This window comes from Rhinolophus sinicus, linkage group LG12 (assembly GCF_036562045.2).
Source record: "Rhinolophus sinicus isolate RSC01 linkage group LG12, ASM3656204v1, whole genome shotgun sequence".
Lineage (NCBI taxonomy): Eukaryota > Metazoa > Chordata > Mammalia > Chiroptera > Rhinolophidae > Rhinolophus > Rhinolophus sinicus.
The window spans coordinates 2,172,112-2,190,177 of record NC_133761.1 but is presented as its reverse complement, the minus strand read 5'-3'; the positions used below and the strand labels follow the sequence as shown (position 1 = coordinate 2,190,177).

The window sequence follows — 18,066 nt, the reverse complement described above, 5'->3', positions numbered from 1 at the left end:
TCTTCATAAAACATTTGTGAAATGTCAGAAAGACACGCTCTGTATTTTGGCAATGACAGCTAACACTTTTCAATTCTAATAACCAGATGGTTTTTAAGGTGACCGACAAGTTGCCTGTACCCTAAGGTCCCCAGGTCCCTGTAGATCCTCAGAACAAGCTTTGTTGTTACTCCTGTCCCTAGAACAGCTCTCACAGTGTGTGCTTCCCGGAGCCACATTCCACTGGGAGGTTTTAGATAATTTCAGGTAATCCCGAAAACTAGAGCATAGGTGGGATGTGTGGTGCTGCTCTTAAAGGGAGGCGAAGTCACCTGCCCGAGGCCACAGAGCCTTTTAAAAATTCTTTTTAAATTCTAACCTTCATAATACAACACACATAAGTCTAAACAGCAGGCTAAGCTCCTCCAAACTCTAGTCTTGTCTGTGCTTATACGTACGTAGGTTACACACACATACACACACACACACACACACACACACACACACACCCATTCACTCTTAAGTGTTGCTGGCTTGAACTGGCAGCCTCACAGATCGACTGAGATGCAGTTTGTGTCCTAAGACTCTGTAACTTCACTTGGGTATGACACCGAGAAGTAATACGAAAAACAGAAGTAATAAGTTTGTGGCTGCAGCCAAGCTGTTACAGCCCTGATCAAACACATCTCTCAAAGGCAGCTTGGTATGATACAGTCAACAGCCAACATGACAATATTAAGTTAAAATAACAAACACCCCCTCGATTCCCGGCCCCCAAGCTAAGGACAGGCTCTGCATTACGTACACAGGACGAGCCCACAGCAAGTAGCTGCAGACTCTGGCTCACACGCTGGCATGGCCGGCCTCTGGCTTGCCTTGCTACCCCGGGAGCACGCGGCCTCATCGAAACTTCCCAAGCTGCTCCTCATTGCACCTGCCATCCCAGAGGGTCACAGCATCAACACGCAACACACTCAAGACGCAACAACAAAATACACATAATGAGTATTTTGAAACTAACATAGAGAGACCACGTCACCCTTCAAGGTCCTTGGGTGGAGGCCTCCATGCACAGGTCGGCAAGGCTGACGTCCGTTTTGGCGACTTTGGTAAGGAAACCGCTGAGGAATTCCTTGTAATAGTATTTTGTTTCCTTTCAACCGAACAATAGTAACAACTTGCTCACCAGTCATGATCCTAAGATGGAGAACTTCAGGACTTCCAGTCACGTCTCAAATCAAGGTGCAGAGCATGAGAGCTGAGAGCAGGGCCCGCGCTCGGGTGGACGTGCTTGGAATTCCTCAGCCCCAGCCTCCGCATTTGTAAACTGATAATGATTCCACCACCTACACCCCCAGGGATTGTGAGGACTAAGACGGAATCACGTGCAAAGGTTCATGGCGCAGAAAGCACTCAGTACACACTGGCGTTTAACATCACAACCAGTAAAGCTAACGGAGGGGATGGAGACTTGTTATCAGTGACTATGGCACTGGTTCCAAAGGTCTTCCCACTGGGCTCAGGGACAGAGACCCACCCAACCTCATGGGCCACACCGATCCTTCCTAGGCCAGTGTTCTTTCGCAGAGAAAGGTTCAGGTAAACTGCTTACATAGCACATACCTTCTTTGACCTAACCTTCATGGGTAAAAATGGCGTGCTTAGAAACAAGGAGGGATTGCCAAAGGTTTAAACAAAACTAGGCTGGCAGCTGCAGCTTCCGTTCACGCGGGGAGCGGCGTATCGGTATATCCGCTTTGGAAAACCGGAGCCAGGTACTGAAGCTGGACTTGTGCACACCCACGGACCCCTGGACTTACACCCACCTGAAATTCTCGTACACGTGCTCACACTTACAATTATGTTCATACAGCAAGAGTCTCCAAAGCCCCAAACTGGCGACGGTCTGAATTGCCAGCAGTAGTGGAACAGATAAATGATGGCACGTCCACAAGTGGACACGAGACAGCAGCGAAAACAAAGCACAAGCCCCCAAACGACAGGGACGACCTCGCACTGCATGCCGAGTCAAATAAACCACAAACAGGTAAGTGCATGCTGACACTTCTGACGTGAGCTCAAGCACGGTGTGTGGGCACCCTCGGGGGGTGGGCGGTACTGGGCAGGGCCTTGGTGGGTTTCTGGCAGCTGGCAGTGTTGTGTTCTGGTTCTGGATTCTGGTTACATGGGTGTGCCCAAGTTGTGAAAACTGAACAAGCTGTTTACTTCTTAGCCTGTTCATGTGTTCACGTTTGTATGTCAGTAAAAAGTTAAGAAAATATAGAAAGTATTGCATAAAACTTTAAATTGACAATTTTGTCTATTGCCCTCATTTGTCTAAAAAGGATTTAAGTAACTGCACATGAAGTTAAAATGTTTCCCTAAACTGACCATCTTTTTTCATAACGGCACAGACACCTCAGTCACTCACACGCAGGACGCCTGGGGGTAAATGAACATGAGCTCCTAAAGGGCAAATATTAACGCTGTTTCCTGCGGTTCCCTTGGCATCATATCTACCAAAGAATGAGCTGAATTCACCAGGAATCAAACGGCTTTTTCATTCAAAAACTATGCAGCGCACTCTTACAACCTTTAGTCACACAGTACGAAAATGCGAGAGTACACACGTTAAGAGGAGTTTTCACCGTATATCGCTGTAAAATGCTCCTACTGAGGAATTTTCACACTTGATAATAGGCCACCTGCGCTGAACCTCATTCTGGTCTCAGTGAATTCGCACCGAGGAATCAGGAGCTAGGAGGAGACTCTTTTGAGTCACTGAGACCAAGCCATGACAGTACGAGCCAAGTCCTTTCTCTTCTGCCTCACAGCATTCATCCTGACATCCACTTTTCTCAACTTCTAATAGAGGGAAAAGCAAATGTACGGCCCAAAGGTGAGTGGGATTCCACAGTCATTTGAGTGTATTTGCGAAATTTTCTTTTAAGGAAGAGGAAGCGAATAGGATTTGGGAAACGTTTTTAACTGCCCTGAGGTAAGGGCTATCCAAAATTTATTACTTTGCTAACATCGTGGATAATGAAACGTTTGAAAAACTCAGTAAAAGAACCTATTTAATTACTGTGATACATGTTACATGTATGTGACCAAGCAAGCTATTATATTATAGCAAAATTTTATTGGCCTATTTGGTAGCCATACTATAGTGTTCAAAATGCAAAGTTAAACTCCATTTCTGACTAAAACAGAGCAATACAGGATAAGTTAATGTTCAATGACTTGTGCTAACTGTGCATAAGAAGATACCATCAATTATCGTCCCGGTACACTCGTGTGTGTGTGTGTGTGTGTGTGTGTGTGTGTGTATAAGCAATTCTATTTAGTTCTAAATTCATTTTGGGTCGTTTGTGGAGCTAATTCCCCTAATGGGACAGTCCTAACTTAATGTCTGCCTGAGCTCACTCATGCGAGGCACTAATTCGGGGGCTGCCTGGTCCCTCCCTGGGTCTGGGCTCCTGGCCCGGCGGTGCGGGCGACACCAGGTGAGTATGACCATCCCTGTCCTCAAGGAGCTTCAGTCTAGTAGGGGAGGAGACATACTAGACTGTGAGCTCCTCGAGGGCAGGAAAAGTGTTTTAGCCATCCTGCCCCAGTGACCGGCACCAGACGCAGCTATGGTGGTGCTCAGTGTCTGGGCCACTGGGCACGGGCGCAGCCCAGCTTGGCGGCACGGGGGGGTGGGGGGGGTGGGGGGAATCGACGAGGAAAGTGCTCAGGGGGCTGCAGGCGGAGCCTCGTCAGCTGGGAAGTCACGGAAGAGCCAGCATAGGAAACGAGCCGAGAAAGATGGGTAGGATTTCAAGAGGAGAAGGAGGCGTCCCAGGCCAGGCGGCGATGAGTGGCCATGGGGTGACAGAGGACTGCAGCCCGTCAGGTGTGGTGGAAGGGGTCTCAGCACTGCTCTGCACGCCTCGACCCAACGTGGAGCAGCAGGAACCCACGACGGGTGTTCAGAGCATGGGAGCTACGATTCTTCCCCAGATGGGGGAGGATGAGGAGGAAGGAAGGGCAGGGACGGGGAGCGGGTCTGAAGACACTGCGTGGGGCCTCTCCAGCTGCTGGGGGGTGGGGTGCCGATGTAGACACAGGCCCACTGTCACCTGCAGGAGGTGAGGGTGCCAGCTGGCCGAGAGGAGAAGGGAGCACCTTTGCGTTAGGATAGACATGATGTCCAGCGGCAACTCAAACCTCAGGCACGGGACGGGACATGTGAGAAAAGGGCAGGACAGGGGTAAACAGACGGAGGCCAGAGGATCCAGAGGACTGGGGAGGAGGGGCCTGAGAGGACTCCCGCCCACACTCAGCAGGCCAGAGGGACAAGGGCGTGTCAGGGAGGCAGGGATCAGAGAGGGCAGGCATCTGAAGGACAGAAGCTGTCAAAATCTGAGGAAAGATCATGGAGGAACAAAACAATGTCTGAGCAAAACAAGAAACAAAGCATGTGCAAAATCCAGCTCTAACAGTGAGAGACCACACAATGAAGACGCATGAGAATTAAGCAGTGAGGTTTTTAGCTTGAAGAATGCTGTCTGGAGACGCTGGGTGCTGAAGACCCATCGTGAAATACAGAGCAGACTTGTTCTGTGCGGCCCTAGAAAGCGGGCCTGGCTGGGCGGGACACAGGAGGAGCCAGCACGCTTCTCACTGCGTGAGGACCTGCCGCCCCGCCCGGTCTCCTCCAAGGCTTTGAACTCTGGGGCCTGGTTAGCTGTTGAATCCACAGAACAGAGCTGGCACTTCGCAAGCAGCTGCTGACTGGATGAGTCGCTTACATTTCTACCTGTCGGCCTGAGTTCTTCCTAGCAGGTTAAGCTGCCTGAGATAAGGTGAGACCAGAGGACGTCTGGAGAGGGTTCAAGCACGGGGGGTAAGACTGGGCTAGATGAGCTCAGGGTCTTTTGGACGCAGATATTTGGTAATTTTTATGAAAAAAGACTAAAATATAGCAAATAAAAAAACAATCTCACATAAAATCAGGGAAGTATGAACTATGAAAACAGGTGATACAGGGTACCTTAAACCAAGGCATTGGTTGGTTATGTAATTAAGCTCCCTAATTAAGCTCCTTGCGTATGTATAATACAAAAGTCTCTTGTTTCTTAAAGTATTAAGTCTCAATGTGGACTTTAAGTCAAGGCGGTTTGACAAATGCTCCCTGAGCACTTGTTAGGTGCCCGGTCCAAAGCTCGGCCCCAGGCCCGTCAGGAGCTGGAGTCTGGCTGGGGACACAGACAGGTCAACGAGAGACCCTGCTGGCCAGGTGGAGGCCCGCTGTGCAGACACTGAGGGCTGAGCGCACCCAGAAGTCCCTGTGTGTCCCCGGGCGCTGAGAGCGCCGGGAGGTCTGGGTCTAACACGCCCAGCACAGAGCAGGAGCCACCAAACGGCAGCTGAACGCCGATGAGGCTGCCTGACCTCTAGCAACAGAAGCCCTGGAAGATGCCAAAGCAGGGGCTCTCTTTGGGGTGGCATCGGTCAGGGAGGTTTCCTGAAGGAGCAGATTCTGAAGACTGAACAGGGTTCACCAGGCGTCAAAAATGGGGCAGAGCATTTCTGAGAGAGACAACCGCGTGTGCAAAGGCGGAGGCGGTGCTGGGAGAAGGAGAAGCAGGGATGGCCAGAGCCTAAGTGTCAGCGAGCGGAAGGAGCCGTGTGACAGGACGGGAGAGGCGAGCGGCGACTGGCTACGTTAGGACAGACCTCATGCACCGTGCTATGTGAGTTAGAAGTCAGGGGAGCAGGAGCCCATCATAATCTGAAGTTCACTAAGATTTTAAGATACAGTCAACTTAAGACCATAGCAAGGCATAAATAAATGCAAACTAATTGGAAAAGTAATTAAGTTTGTCCAAGCAAGAGGTGAGCCTTAGACGTGCTGATAAAATGACTGTGAAATGCTACTGCTGCGGGGAGAAGCAGCGTCAGCCTGCCCAGCCCGGCCCTCTCCCCCCCACTCCTACCTGAGCTGAGCTTTGAGCTCAGTGAACCGGGGCCGCCGGCTGGGGTCGTAGGCCCAGCATTTCGTCATAAGGCTGTAGAGGGTAGGAGGGCAGTTTGGAGGCATTGGCAGTCGTTCCCCATTCTCAATCCTTCCGATCACGTCATTGTTCTTCACTCCTTGAAAAGGCTTCACACCGTGCATCAGTATCTCCCACATGCACACACCTGGGAGGGGGCGGACACAGAACAGTGAGCTCAGCAGGAACCACCTCGGAGCTGTGCGATTTGGGGTGATCAGCCAAATAAATCAGTATTCAACTAACTCATACAAATTAAGAACAGCAATACTAATTTGATATAATGTGAATAGTATTAAATTATCAAAGAAAAAGACAGTTTTTCTAAGATTTCTCTAAAACTCCTGTATTAGAAGATGGCCCAGCAGCTATGCGGACACTCCCAGCTTAGTGAACCAGTTCCAAACAAGCTGGATGAACTTTAGGACCCTCCTTTTCAGTCCAACTTGCTTCTGACCCCAGCAGCTGACCTGTGGCCTAACAAAGAGAACCCCCAAGGTAAGCCTTCCACGTCCGGAATGGTCCTTTAACTCCCTGATGGAGGCGGCTGGTGCTGGCCTAGGTGCACAGGGCACCAGCATCTTGCTTGCGTCAAATTCTCTAATTAATGCCCTTTAGTTTTCTTCGCCATGGGTTCTCTTCCTTTTAAGTCCATTTGTGAGTTCTACAATGCTTCTCCTTCTCCTGATCTCGTGGGCAGGCCCCACCTCTCCCCCATCGTGGGTGCACCGAGAGCTGCCCTGGAACACAGGAGCTGCGGCGTCACTTCACTTGTGTGTCCTCAGCACCGAGAATGGCACTTGCCTCCAAGGAGACAGGCCTGGTCTCATAGCAACGTGAAGGAGACCCTGAAATCAGCCTTAAGTCCGATCGTTTCAAAGTAAAGAGTGCATGGCAAAAAGAACGCCTTAGTTCTGCTTTTCTCACCAGATATTATGACACTATAGAAATACTAACACCAGGAACCATTTCTTGAGACCTTAATCTCTCTGCACTCTTCTTTGAATGTACGTATGCTACTGAATCCTCACGCCTTATATTGCTTTAAATACTGTATTTTACCAAATCTAAGAAGACACACTATTATTTTATATGATGACAAGGGGGGAAATGCTGACAACTAAATGATGATACAACCCTTTGGTACCTCTTAGAATTATTTTATTCTTACCAAAGAGGTTTTCTAACTCTTTCAGAAAAGAAAGGAACAGCAGTATGAACAAAACAAAATCCTCATGAGGGTAATGTATCCACACAAAACATGTCCCCAACTAACATCAAAGGTAAAATGCACTAATTTGTAACACACCCCAGTTCTGGAAACGTTAAAATGAGAAAAAACAGGCATCTTAGAATCTCTGAAACAAGGAACTCCCTTCAGAGGATAAGCAAGCTGCTCTCTGGTCACACACCTAACAAGCGAGGCCTTGGCATCTGAAGCCACGTCAGCTGGACTCCAGAGCCTTCTCTGATCATGTCACGCTATTTCCTGTCCTACAGAAGAGTTCCTTCCCGTACCGAGTATCAATTAGGGCTCCAAATGGTTAATGAAAATCAACAGCAAGAGAAGAAAAACTAAAAGCAGGTACTTGATGTCTACAAAGTTACTTTCTTTTCATCTTTTGTTATCATCATGTAATACCACACATGTATTACAATTTTTTTAAATTAAAGTTTACAAAATTATTTTTACTTACATACCTACTAGTACTCGGAAGTAGTTTAAAATCCAGCAGAGAATACACACACATAAGACTATTTATAAGATTAACGCGTGAGAGTTATGACAGAGAGAAAGGGCAGGAAACGCAGAAAGGGGAGTTTTTATACCTGGCTTCATGGAAGAGGGGACATTTCAGGTGATCTCGAAGGTCAGACAGAACTTCAGCTGGAGGAGAGGGTGTAAGAATAAGGTGTTCCAGGCAGAAGGAGTCTCACCAGGAAGGTGGGTGGGGGCGGGAGTATCGTCCATACTAAAAAGGTGAGTAACTTTAAAATCTGGATAACGTGGGTGGAGGAAGTGGTGTGGAATGGGTGAGAGCCACACTTTCACACCAGCTGTTAGGTGCTGTGATGACTCAGAGCGGGAGGAGGATGACACTGACTGACGTGGAGCCCGGGGCGGGGGTGGGGGGAGGAGGGGGGAACAGGACAGACATCCAAGAAGTAACAGCTACAAAAGACAAGGATCAGACTTAAGGCTTGAGACAAGTCAGAAAGGAGGTCAGGTTCCAGAACAGAGAGCTGAAGTGCGATTTCAGATACTCTGGCTTTGAGGGGCGACTCCAGAGCCAGATGGACGGCTTTCCTATTTAAAGTCACTCACATATAAGAACGAGTGAGGTGGCACAGGGAGAGAGGGGAGAAAGAAGGAAACAGGAGTCTCCCTGTGATGGGAGACGAGACGGCGAAGGGCAACAAAAGGGAGGAATTGGGAGGAGACTGAGAAGAGCAGAACAGCACAGAAGCCACATCGGGAAGCGGGCGCACGTACGCGCTCCACAACTGTCTGCGAATGAACCAAAGAGGAAGTTTAATGAAGGAGATGCCAGGTGAGGGAAGGCAAATCAACCTCCATGTTCTAGAAAGAAATAATGCTCAGTTTGCTTTGTAGAACGTATGAAAGATGAGTGAAAAACACACAAACTTCAAAATACTCACCAAACATCCACACATCACTAGCTGAGGTAAAACGTCGAAAATTGATTGACTCTGGAGCCATCCATTTAATAGGCAATTTTCCTTTGGAAGCTGGAAGATTAATTTTAGAAAGTGAGTTTTCCTTGTTATCAGCTGAAGAATGTAACAGCTATAGCTGAGATTTTAGTATCAAAATAAAAAGCTTCAGATATTTGACCCTTGGACTTTGTTTCTTTGGGAGAACTACTTTTCCTTTCCTTGATGTTCTGAGGTCATTTGGGGGCATGAGTGGTTACACTGCGGTGGGGACACGACACTGGTGTCTTTCTCTGGGGAGAGGCGGGGAGCAGGGAAGTGACACACGCTTCGCAGCTTCTCAGACTGGGTCCTCATCTACAGGCTGGAACCCTGGCTTTAAGAGTGGCCTGCTAAGGACCTATGGTCCATTCCCACTTGTGCAGTTATGTTCCGCAAAGTCACCTCAAACACAGAACCACTGCACGTAGGGAAATACGTGCACATACATACTTAGCTCACATAGACCTTAAATCCTAAGTCCACGGGTCCTGGTAGGTTTTAGTTTCTTTAGAAAACTAGAGTGTTCAGTGACGTGCCCAAAGCCACCCCTACTAACAGGTGTCACAAGTGGGATTTAAACCATCCCACTGGCCCAGAGCTAGAGCGCTGTTGCCGTGCTGACGGCCCCTTCCGCCCCCTTCCTCCAGCTGGAGCAGACATGTTTCACTGCTGTGCGCATGTCCTCACATGACGACAAAAGCAGCATGAGGACGGGTCTGCGGGGCTACAAATGTTAGCCAATAGGCGAATGTGCAAACATGGAACCCACAAATAAAGACACTGACTGCACCCTCATCAGTATGCAGAGTGGAGGGGGCGATGGGATGAAACAGGACTCTTCTGAAGGAAGCCTGGAATCATCCCTCTTTGAAGGCCTAAGAACTTTCCTTTGTGCCACAAGGGAGACAGCTCATAGCGTCACTAAACGGTCCTCCGACTGTTGGGTGACCAGATGAACCACCCAGGCAGCGTAACTCTCCATATGGACTTCTAATTGTAAGGTAGGAACAGTCTCTTCAAACACGCTACGGGGTATGACAGGATACACGCCAAGAGGAACCGTGAGCGTGAGGCATGCCAGGGAAGGCTGGGGGAGGTGAAGGAGGCCCAGCCCAAAAGGGTGGAGCAGGGGCCCTGGGCTCTGGCAGCCGCCCAGGCTTCGGACTTCCTCCTGTAAGCAGGCCGTGCTTCTGAAGACTTCCAGCAGGAGACAATTCTATTCGTTTCGTTTACTTGTTTCCATTTAACTTCCAGCACCTTCATGACAACTGAGGTCAGATCCTCTGTCTGAGTCCTCCAACTGTGCTCTGAACTGAAGCTCCCTAACCTTTAGGGCAGTTCTCCCGAAGCCTAATGAAGTCTGTGCTCACTGACCTTTCTGAGACGACAACACACGCGAGAGTGGTGCGCTGCCCGATTCCATGCTGTGTAAGTGATGACAGCCTGGGCCACCCTTACTGACTGGAGCTCTTACTAGGATTCTAGGCCCTGGGCCAGTTAGGCTGTGAGCTGGACATGAAACATGCTTTAAAACAGTGGACAGCTGACTTGGTCGTTTTTAAGTCTGATGATTAAACCACCAAAATGAGTCAACAACCAGGTAATCTTTTTTTCACACAACAAAGGGTCACTTTTAAAACTATTTCAGGCTGTAGTTTATAGGAAGGATGTGGAAAGAGAATAGTCACGAGCTGTACTATAAAATAAAAAGTCAAGCAACCTGAGGCAGAAACTGGCCCTTGTAAAGTGGTAGGAATCAGCATACGTACTAACAGCACGATAGGGACTTATAATCCAAACCTTAGCTGAAGTACCAGGAATACGAAGTTTAACTAATTAGAACATGTGTTCAATAGTAATTTAAAGGGCCAAGTCAGTCTGATTCCAAGATTGGCAAAATCAAAGAAAAATCACGAGCCAGATTTCAGTTCCAAAACTAATGGATCCAAGTGTCTGCAGTTAGTCAACAGGAGATTTCAAAGCCAAATGGCTTTCTCCTGGCCGATGTACCCGACCCTGGCGTGAGGTGTCTAACGACGTCTACCAGGTGAAGGACGCCTGTGCTGATTCCAATTTTTGCTGTTAAAAATAAGCTGCAACGAACATTCAAATACAGGCTTTGTGTGAACACAAGTGTCCAGTTCTCCCAGAGAAACGTCTAGAGTGTAACTGATGGGTCGTATGGTAGTTGCATGCTTAGATTTTAAGAATCTGCAAAACTCTTTTCCACGGCGGCTGTATCATTTTACATTCTCACAATCAATTTATGAGTAATTTAGTTTCTCTGCATGTTAGCCAGCACTTGACATTATAACTATTTTTCATTTTAGCCATTCTGATCGGTGTGCAATGATATGACTGAAGTTTTAATCTGCATTTCCATGAGGGAGAATGTGCTTATTTGCCTTCTGTATATCCTCGTCAGTAAAACCTTTCTTCCTGTGTTTTGCCCATCTTCTAACCATCTTGTTTCTTTTTTGACTCTTGAGTTTTAAGAGTTCTTTCTATATTCTAGTTGTTTGTTGGATAGATACGTGGTTGGCAAGTATTTTCTCCCACTCTGCAGCTTGTTTTTTCATCCTTTTAACAGGGTCTTTGCAGAACAAAAACTTTAATTTCCATGAGGTTCAATCTATCAATTTTTTCCTTTTATGAACCATGCCTTAGTTGTCAAATCTAAGGACTCTTTGCCAAGCCCTAGATCGCAAAGATTTTTTTGTTTGTCCTACAAGTTTGAGATTGTCAGGAAGCCTAAGACCCATCCTGAGTGGCTGTGGAATGAGGTTCAGGCCGGGGTCCACTTTCCCTGCCTGCAGATGCCACCGTTTGTTGGAAAGGCTGTGCTTCCCACATGGAGCTGGTTTTAGTTCTCTGTCAACCATCTTCTGAGCATGTTTCCTAAAAAATAACTTAGTCAGAAACAAAAATTATTACATTTCCTCACTCTCTCTTCTGTATCGCTGATTTCTTACCTTTGTAGTAAGTACTGTCTTCCATATACCGGGATAATCCAAAGTCTCCTAATTTCACACAATCATTTGAGGACACCAGAACATTCCGAGCAGCAATGTCCCTGGTAAGGAAGAGTTGGGGACAATAAATGTGCACAGAAACTACACACTCATCTAAATCATATAAGGACATGCACTTACTTTGAGAGACAGCTTATATACAATGCAAATGGGAGATTTATTTATACACAAAAAGAGGACACTTTCATTTTTTCCTGCAGCTGTAGTCCTTTTGGTAGATATTTACCTACTAGTCTGATGACCAGAATTGTGAATGGTGACAAAGTACATGATCAAATAATGAAACCTCATCACTTTCCAGACAGCCATATTACCAACTGCGTCACTGAGACGTCACACACAGCCGTGGTTTGTCCCTGCTGCTCCTAAGAGACTGCATTAAAGAAAATGAAAGTCTCTTCTGAACACCTGTAAATGCTCTTGCTGATGCAGTCTGCATTAACGCTCGGTAACAAAACTGACATAAAACCAGGCCAACAGCCTCTAACGGCTTTCACTTGTATCCCAACTAGAGACCCCAGGTACAATGAGACATTGCAAACAATGCCCACAGCTATCACTCGTGACACTGTGGTGTCCTGGGAAATCCCAGGACAATATCTGTTTTAAGACCATAGGTTCACTGTGCTAGTGCCATGGACAGGCTCTCAAGAATATCCGTAGGAGTAACTGATACAGGATGTTTCAAAGTCCGTGTGAGGGACAACGCTTTAAACGCGCATATTAGCGTGCACGGCACGTCAATCGCCTAGGGCTTGTACAGCACGACACTCCAGTGCTGTGTCCAACCGAGTCGAGGGGTCCAGAGGGCCTCAGGACACAGCGAGTACCTGTGCCCGATCCTTGTTTCTCCAGAAGGCTTCTTGGACCTCACCTGTGCACAAATCTTTTGCTCTCCAGGTACGCGAGAGCTGTGCTGAGCTGGTAGGCATACAGGATCAACGACGCCAGGTCCAGATTGTACTTCCTGACTTGCAGAAACGACCTCAGCTTTGGGGCAGAGACCAAGACAAAAGAAAAAAGAATTAGTGACGGAGAAGAGAAATCAACAGCAGAAGAGCCACATTCAACATCAATCTGCCTATCTGCAAACTCCTTTTTATCAGAATGGCTTCAACTGTCCCCTAATAAAAAAAAGCATAATGACTAAAACATACTAGCCCAGAAATCACAGTTAATCATTCTTTATTTGAAATCCTATTGTAAAATTGGAATCTTCACGACTGTAGACAAATTTATAAAAAAATACAGAAAGCGGCTTCCAGGGAATGAATAAAAGCATAGCATAAAATATTGCTAAATAATAGTTAGAAAACAAAAAGATCTAGTTACCATTCAACAAGCCCAATATACTGGCAAGGTCAGCTCGCCCCTCTCTAAACCTCACTGTGTCCGGGGCAGATCTGAGGTAAGGTGATGAGAAGGAGGGGAGGTAAGAAAGAGGTCTCCCCCCACACCATGGAGTTCTGGGTGCAGACAGGTAAAGTGGTCACATGCTGGGTATTTCTCCTACTGGGCTTAGCAATTCCTACTATCACTCATGACTAGTTCAACTAAATGCTAACGTAACAAAGAAAGGCAGAGGAATTTAACACTCTTAATTCTACAAAATCAGTCCATAAAGGAGAAACATTTAGCAATAGTTTTTAAGCCAGAAGAATTAGCAAATTCTTCAAAAGCAAAAGCAGAAACACAGGGTAAAAAACACACACAAAAACTCCATTTTATCTGGAAAGGTAGAGCAGAGGAAGAAGAAATGTTGTAGAAGCCTTAAAATGCTTGCTTCCTCGAGAAAACTCGGTTATTACGTGTGAGCAGAAGAGCAGTGGGGAGCGTTCAGGCCGGGCCCTGTGAGCGGGAAGGAGGGCTGGCGTCGCCACGGAGCAGAGGAAGGACCCAAACTACACTTTGGTTCCTGGGGACTGGTAACCCCAATACTCATTAAAAGCAAAAGTGTGGTATCCTTTTAAAAAGGTGGAATGTGTGTAACGTTTTAGAAGGTTAAATTACTAAATTTCAGGACCAGCAAGTCAAGTGTGGGCATCTGAGAAATGGACTGTGTTTATCCACAAGTGGGCCGGCTGCGGGCTACAGGGCAGAGCACAGACGAGACCGGTGCTGGGCCCACGCCCGCCCTGCCCGGGGCCTATTCCGCAGGCCTGGGTGGGGCCCAAGCATGTGCATTTCTGACAAGTTTCTAGGGGACGGTGATACACTGATTAACAGTGTCTGTCTTCTGGAGAAAGTCAAACAAGGAGACGTGTTCACAATCGGTTACTCATGTTTTAAAAAGAAACTCATGACTAATGCCAGTCGGTCTAAAAGACTACAAAGCAAACTCTCAGAAAGATTAAGGAACTGATTCGATTTACCTAAATTTAGCTTTAATTGACCCAAGCTCCATTAACACTGCTTCCTTTATCCTGAAAACACGGGGTGAGCTCTTTAGGCAACGGCCCCAGAGGGAAAAAGAACCACCTGAGCATGTGCTGCTTCCGGTGCTGGGAAAACTGTTGCCTGGGGAAGGGCTGCTACTGGTACTGAGTTAGGGGTTACCTGGGAACCTAATGATGGAGACATACCCGGACTCTGACTTATACCACAGGATATGTGTAGGTCACACACTTCCTTTCCTTAAACAAAGGACACCAGGTAGCCAGGGCAGCCCGGTGAGTACTAGGCAGGAGGCCCCGCCCCCGGCAGCCCCGCCCCCGGCAGCCCCGCCCCCGGCAGCCCCGCCCCGCCCCCCGGCCAGGCCTGGGCAGCAGTACCTCTCCCAGCGTGCACAGCTCCATGATGATCCAGACGGGGTTCTCCGTGATGACCCCGATCAGCTTCACAATGTGAGGGTGATCAAACTGACGCATGGTTACTAGGAACAACAGTCCACAGTTACTCTCTCGACAGGGTGTTAGGGGGTGGTGGCTGATGCATCTGTGCTTCCTTGGCCTAGACGCTCCGTGGAAATAAATTATTTGAGACAGAACCCCGCCAGGCCTTGTCCTGTACTCAGGCCGGGGACACCGGGACAGGATAAAGGACATACTTAGATGTAACTGATGAATTGAAAATACGACTTCCTCTATGACTTCCTAATCTATCGGACTGTCACGTGATAAATATTCATGGCCTTGGGAAGAAGGCAGTCAGTCGTTGTGTAAGTGACGAAACACACGAGACTCGTTCACACAACCCCTGTCGACCGCGTGCCTCTAACGGGCAAGCCCTGTGCTGGTCCCCGGGTCTGAGCAGTGGGCAAAACAGACAAGGTCCTTGCCCCCATGGAGCTTAGCGTCTAGAGGGAGGGAGAGGCAATATGATTTTAGGCAATGCATATGTAATTACAAACACTTCGGAAGGAAAGGACACAGCCCTGTGACAAAGCTTCTAAGGAGAGACTACTATATGGGGTCAGATGAGAAGGGACAAGCCACGTGAGAGGCAGAAGGACATCCCAGCTTGGGAGGAGGTGGGAAGGCACCCGATGGACAGATCCCGGCCGTCTGAGAGTCTGCACTCAGCACAGAAGACCTCGTCGGACATGGCTCTCCACAGGCAGCTGCCTCATGGGAGGTTACGCATCGCGAGCCAGAGGGTGGTGAGCCTGCGACAGGATGAGGGGACTGGTCGTGGCCCTTGCTCCCCACTAGTCTGTGCGAGCTATCGAGGCAGGGACTGTGTCCTGCTCACCTCCGAACGCCAGGGTCTGGTAGCACCTGGGCCGCCGCCACTTCTGTGTCTGCCCAATTCCAGTGCCAAGATGTTTAATGGTACGAGGTATTGGAGAATAAAGGGACAGTAAACCAACTACCTTTATACCCCAAACACCATGGCTTACCTGGAAAAATGTGCAGCTATGGGTCTCTATGAATAAGGATATTAATTTGTAATTGTCTCATAAAACTCAAAACATTATTTTTCTTCTTCACTTTGGATTTCACAGAAAGTCAAATGGAGTTCCACAGAAATTTCTAGAAACTTACAGGCTTCTTGAAGGAATTTCTCTCTCACGCTGTCCGAAGTACAGTTTTTACAGGTTTTAATTGCAACTGCCAAAGCTGGATTCTCCTGTATCAGGGAAATCACAGAATCACACACATGCAAACAGAGGGTCTTTATATGAATCGGTGGGCACAGTCATGAAAGCCTGTTGGTTCTGCAGCTACGTGGACTCTGGACCAGACAGGACCAGAACCGTGCAATCTTGAGAGTGACAGGACACCTAAAATACTCTGCATAACCCCCCAATAAGAATGGCCGTGTGTGTGAAATGTTGCAAGCCATGCCCCAGTTCATCTGGCCCACGTTTGCGGCCAGCCATGTTGTGGGCACTGTTGTGGGTGTCAAGATACACCAGTGGATGACAGGCAGCGAGTCGGTTCTACTCCAGCGTCCAGCTTCTGCTCCAGTGCAGAACATGGACAGGAAACCCCAGGAACAAGTCATTCTGCAGTGGGCGGGAAGGCATCGGCGTGTGTACTGGGAGGCGCCCATCAGGAGATGGCGGCAAAGAACTGGGGGGGTGGGGGGGTACTGTGGAGTCAAGGCCTGGGCGGGGTGGGGCTGTGAGCTCCGAGGGGCCAGGCACGTGGGGCCTTCTAGGCCACTGGGAGGACATGTACTGAGTGGGCCTGGCCGGTGCACGGTCTGGGCCGAGGCGTGTCACCGCTGACCTCCAGCTGAAGAGCAACTCTGTCGTGGTACCGAGAAAGGGCTACAGGGAGGTGACAGCTGCAGGTGGAGGCAGTGGAGGTGAGGAAGGGCTGAGATGCTGGCCTGGGTGTGACAGAAGTCGAGCCCAGGTTTTTGGCCAGAGAAACGGGAAGACAGAAGAGGAAGATGAGATGCCCAGCTCTGGACGTGACAGGCTGAGGTCACCCACGTCACACAGGTGAGGGGGCAGTCGGGTGCCGTGACGGGAGTTCAGGGGGAGACTCAGGGCTGGATAAGAAATGGGAAAGTAGTCACAATATGGACGGGACGAGAGGCAACTGCCCCAGGAGACAGAGGTCCCAGGACGGCGCCTCTGGGCTCTACAGTGACGTCAGGGAGGAAAAAACACAACGGGACTGACAGGGTGGCCCAAGAAAATGTGTGGTCCTGGGAGCCAGATAAGTCCATCTTTTCTTGACCAAGTTGAAGAGAGAGCGTAAGGAACGCAAGGAATAAGAGGCCACGTCAAGCAAAGCAGAAGAATCCCATCGATGAGTCTCACCAGCAGCGTAGGTGCTTGTCTTCTTACTTTATGTTGTCTTTTCAGACCATCTATGTGTCCTATGTCACACTGACTGTTTTGTAAGGTGACTCACATTCTGTTAGCGGCAGACGAGACGAGCAGGACCAGAGGGAAGGAGAGGAAAGAGGGAGAAGGTGGGGACGGGCACAGGTGTGAGACAGGCTGATAGGCGCCTCCCCGCCTGTCTCTGCAGTGGGTCCTGAGAGGGGATGAGAGCCACGGGCAGAGCCTGCAGCCCCAGGCGGGGAAGAGAGGAACCACGGGTGCCCGTTTCTAGTCTTTCTCTTCCTTCCCGGGGAGGGGCCAGCTGGCGTCACCATCACACAGTTGTGAGGAGAATGGAGCCACCTGGTCCCTTGGGAGGGCTGTGTGGCCTCGCTGTCTTTAGTTTTCTCAGTAGGTCTTGAGCATGTCTGTGCTTTATGGCAATCACGTCCCGGGGCTTACAGGGCATCTCACACTGGAGAACAGGTGGCAGGAGGACCTGGGCTGCCCACTGTGGGGGTGACGGGGCAGAGGCTGAAAGGTACGTGGCTGGCAGTGACATGCCCCCTCTGTGATAGGACACTACTTCCGGAGTGACTGAGGGCAGTGTGTAGTTGGGACAAACTGCAGGGGTGGCAGCAGCTTGGTGCCCCAGTGCCCAGTACCCCCAGCATAGGAGGGGCTGCTGCTTGCCCCACGGCCTGGCTGTGCAGTGGTGCCCACGGTGAGTGCCCGGCTGACGGAACCTGAATATGCCACACTTTGCTCAGAAGAGCTGTTGCTACGTAACTATGGGTAGCTGCCCACATAAGCTCTAGCCTCAGGCAGAAGACACTGGCATCGGAGGAGATGTGGGAAGACAAGCTATTACTTGTGACCTTCTCAGTGTTTAACACCCCTGGGTACAATCCTCAGGCCCACTCTAGTCTACGTTACCTCCTCCGGTGCCGAAGGACTCAGGTACCTTCACCTCTGGCTGACCCCCACAGTTCTGTCTCTAGTCTCACTTCTCCTTTCAGCCCAGACTCAGAGATCCAACCTACCCAGTCCCTGTCCTGACTAGGATGTGGCAATT

At 49.0% G+C, this 18,066-nt stretch overlaps 1 protein-coding gene across 22 annotated transcripts in view; it reads right to left on the bottom strand.

Annotated features, from left to right (window-relative positions):
• Positions 1-18,066, bottom strand: part of PTK2 (protein tyrosine kinase 2) — a 166,668-nt gene that overhangs the window by 32,778 nt on the left and 115,824 nt on the right. For all 22 annotated transcript variants that reach the window (XM_074316377.1, XM_074316379.1, XM_074316376.1 and 19 more), the window contains 6 exons: positions 15,754-15,838; positions 14,542-14,642; positions 12,645-12,760; positions 11,711-11,811; positions 8,682-8,771; positions 5,964-6,168 (listed from right to left, as the gene is read on the bottom strand). In XM_074316377.1, the coding sequence (XP_074172478.1) occupies positions 5,964-6,168; positions 8,682-8,771; positions 11,711-11,811; positions 12,645-12,760; positions 14,542-14,642; positions 15,754-15,838 (698 nt within the window). The remainder of the gene's footprint in view (positions 1-5,963; positions 6,169-8,681; positions 8,772-11,710; positions 11,812-12,644; positions 12,761-14,541; positions 14,643-15,753; positions 15,839-18,066) is intronic.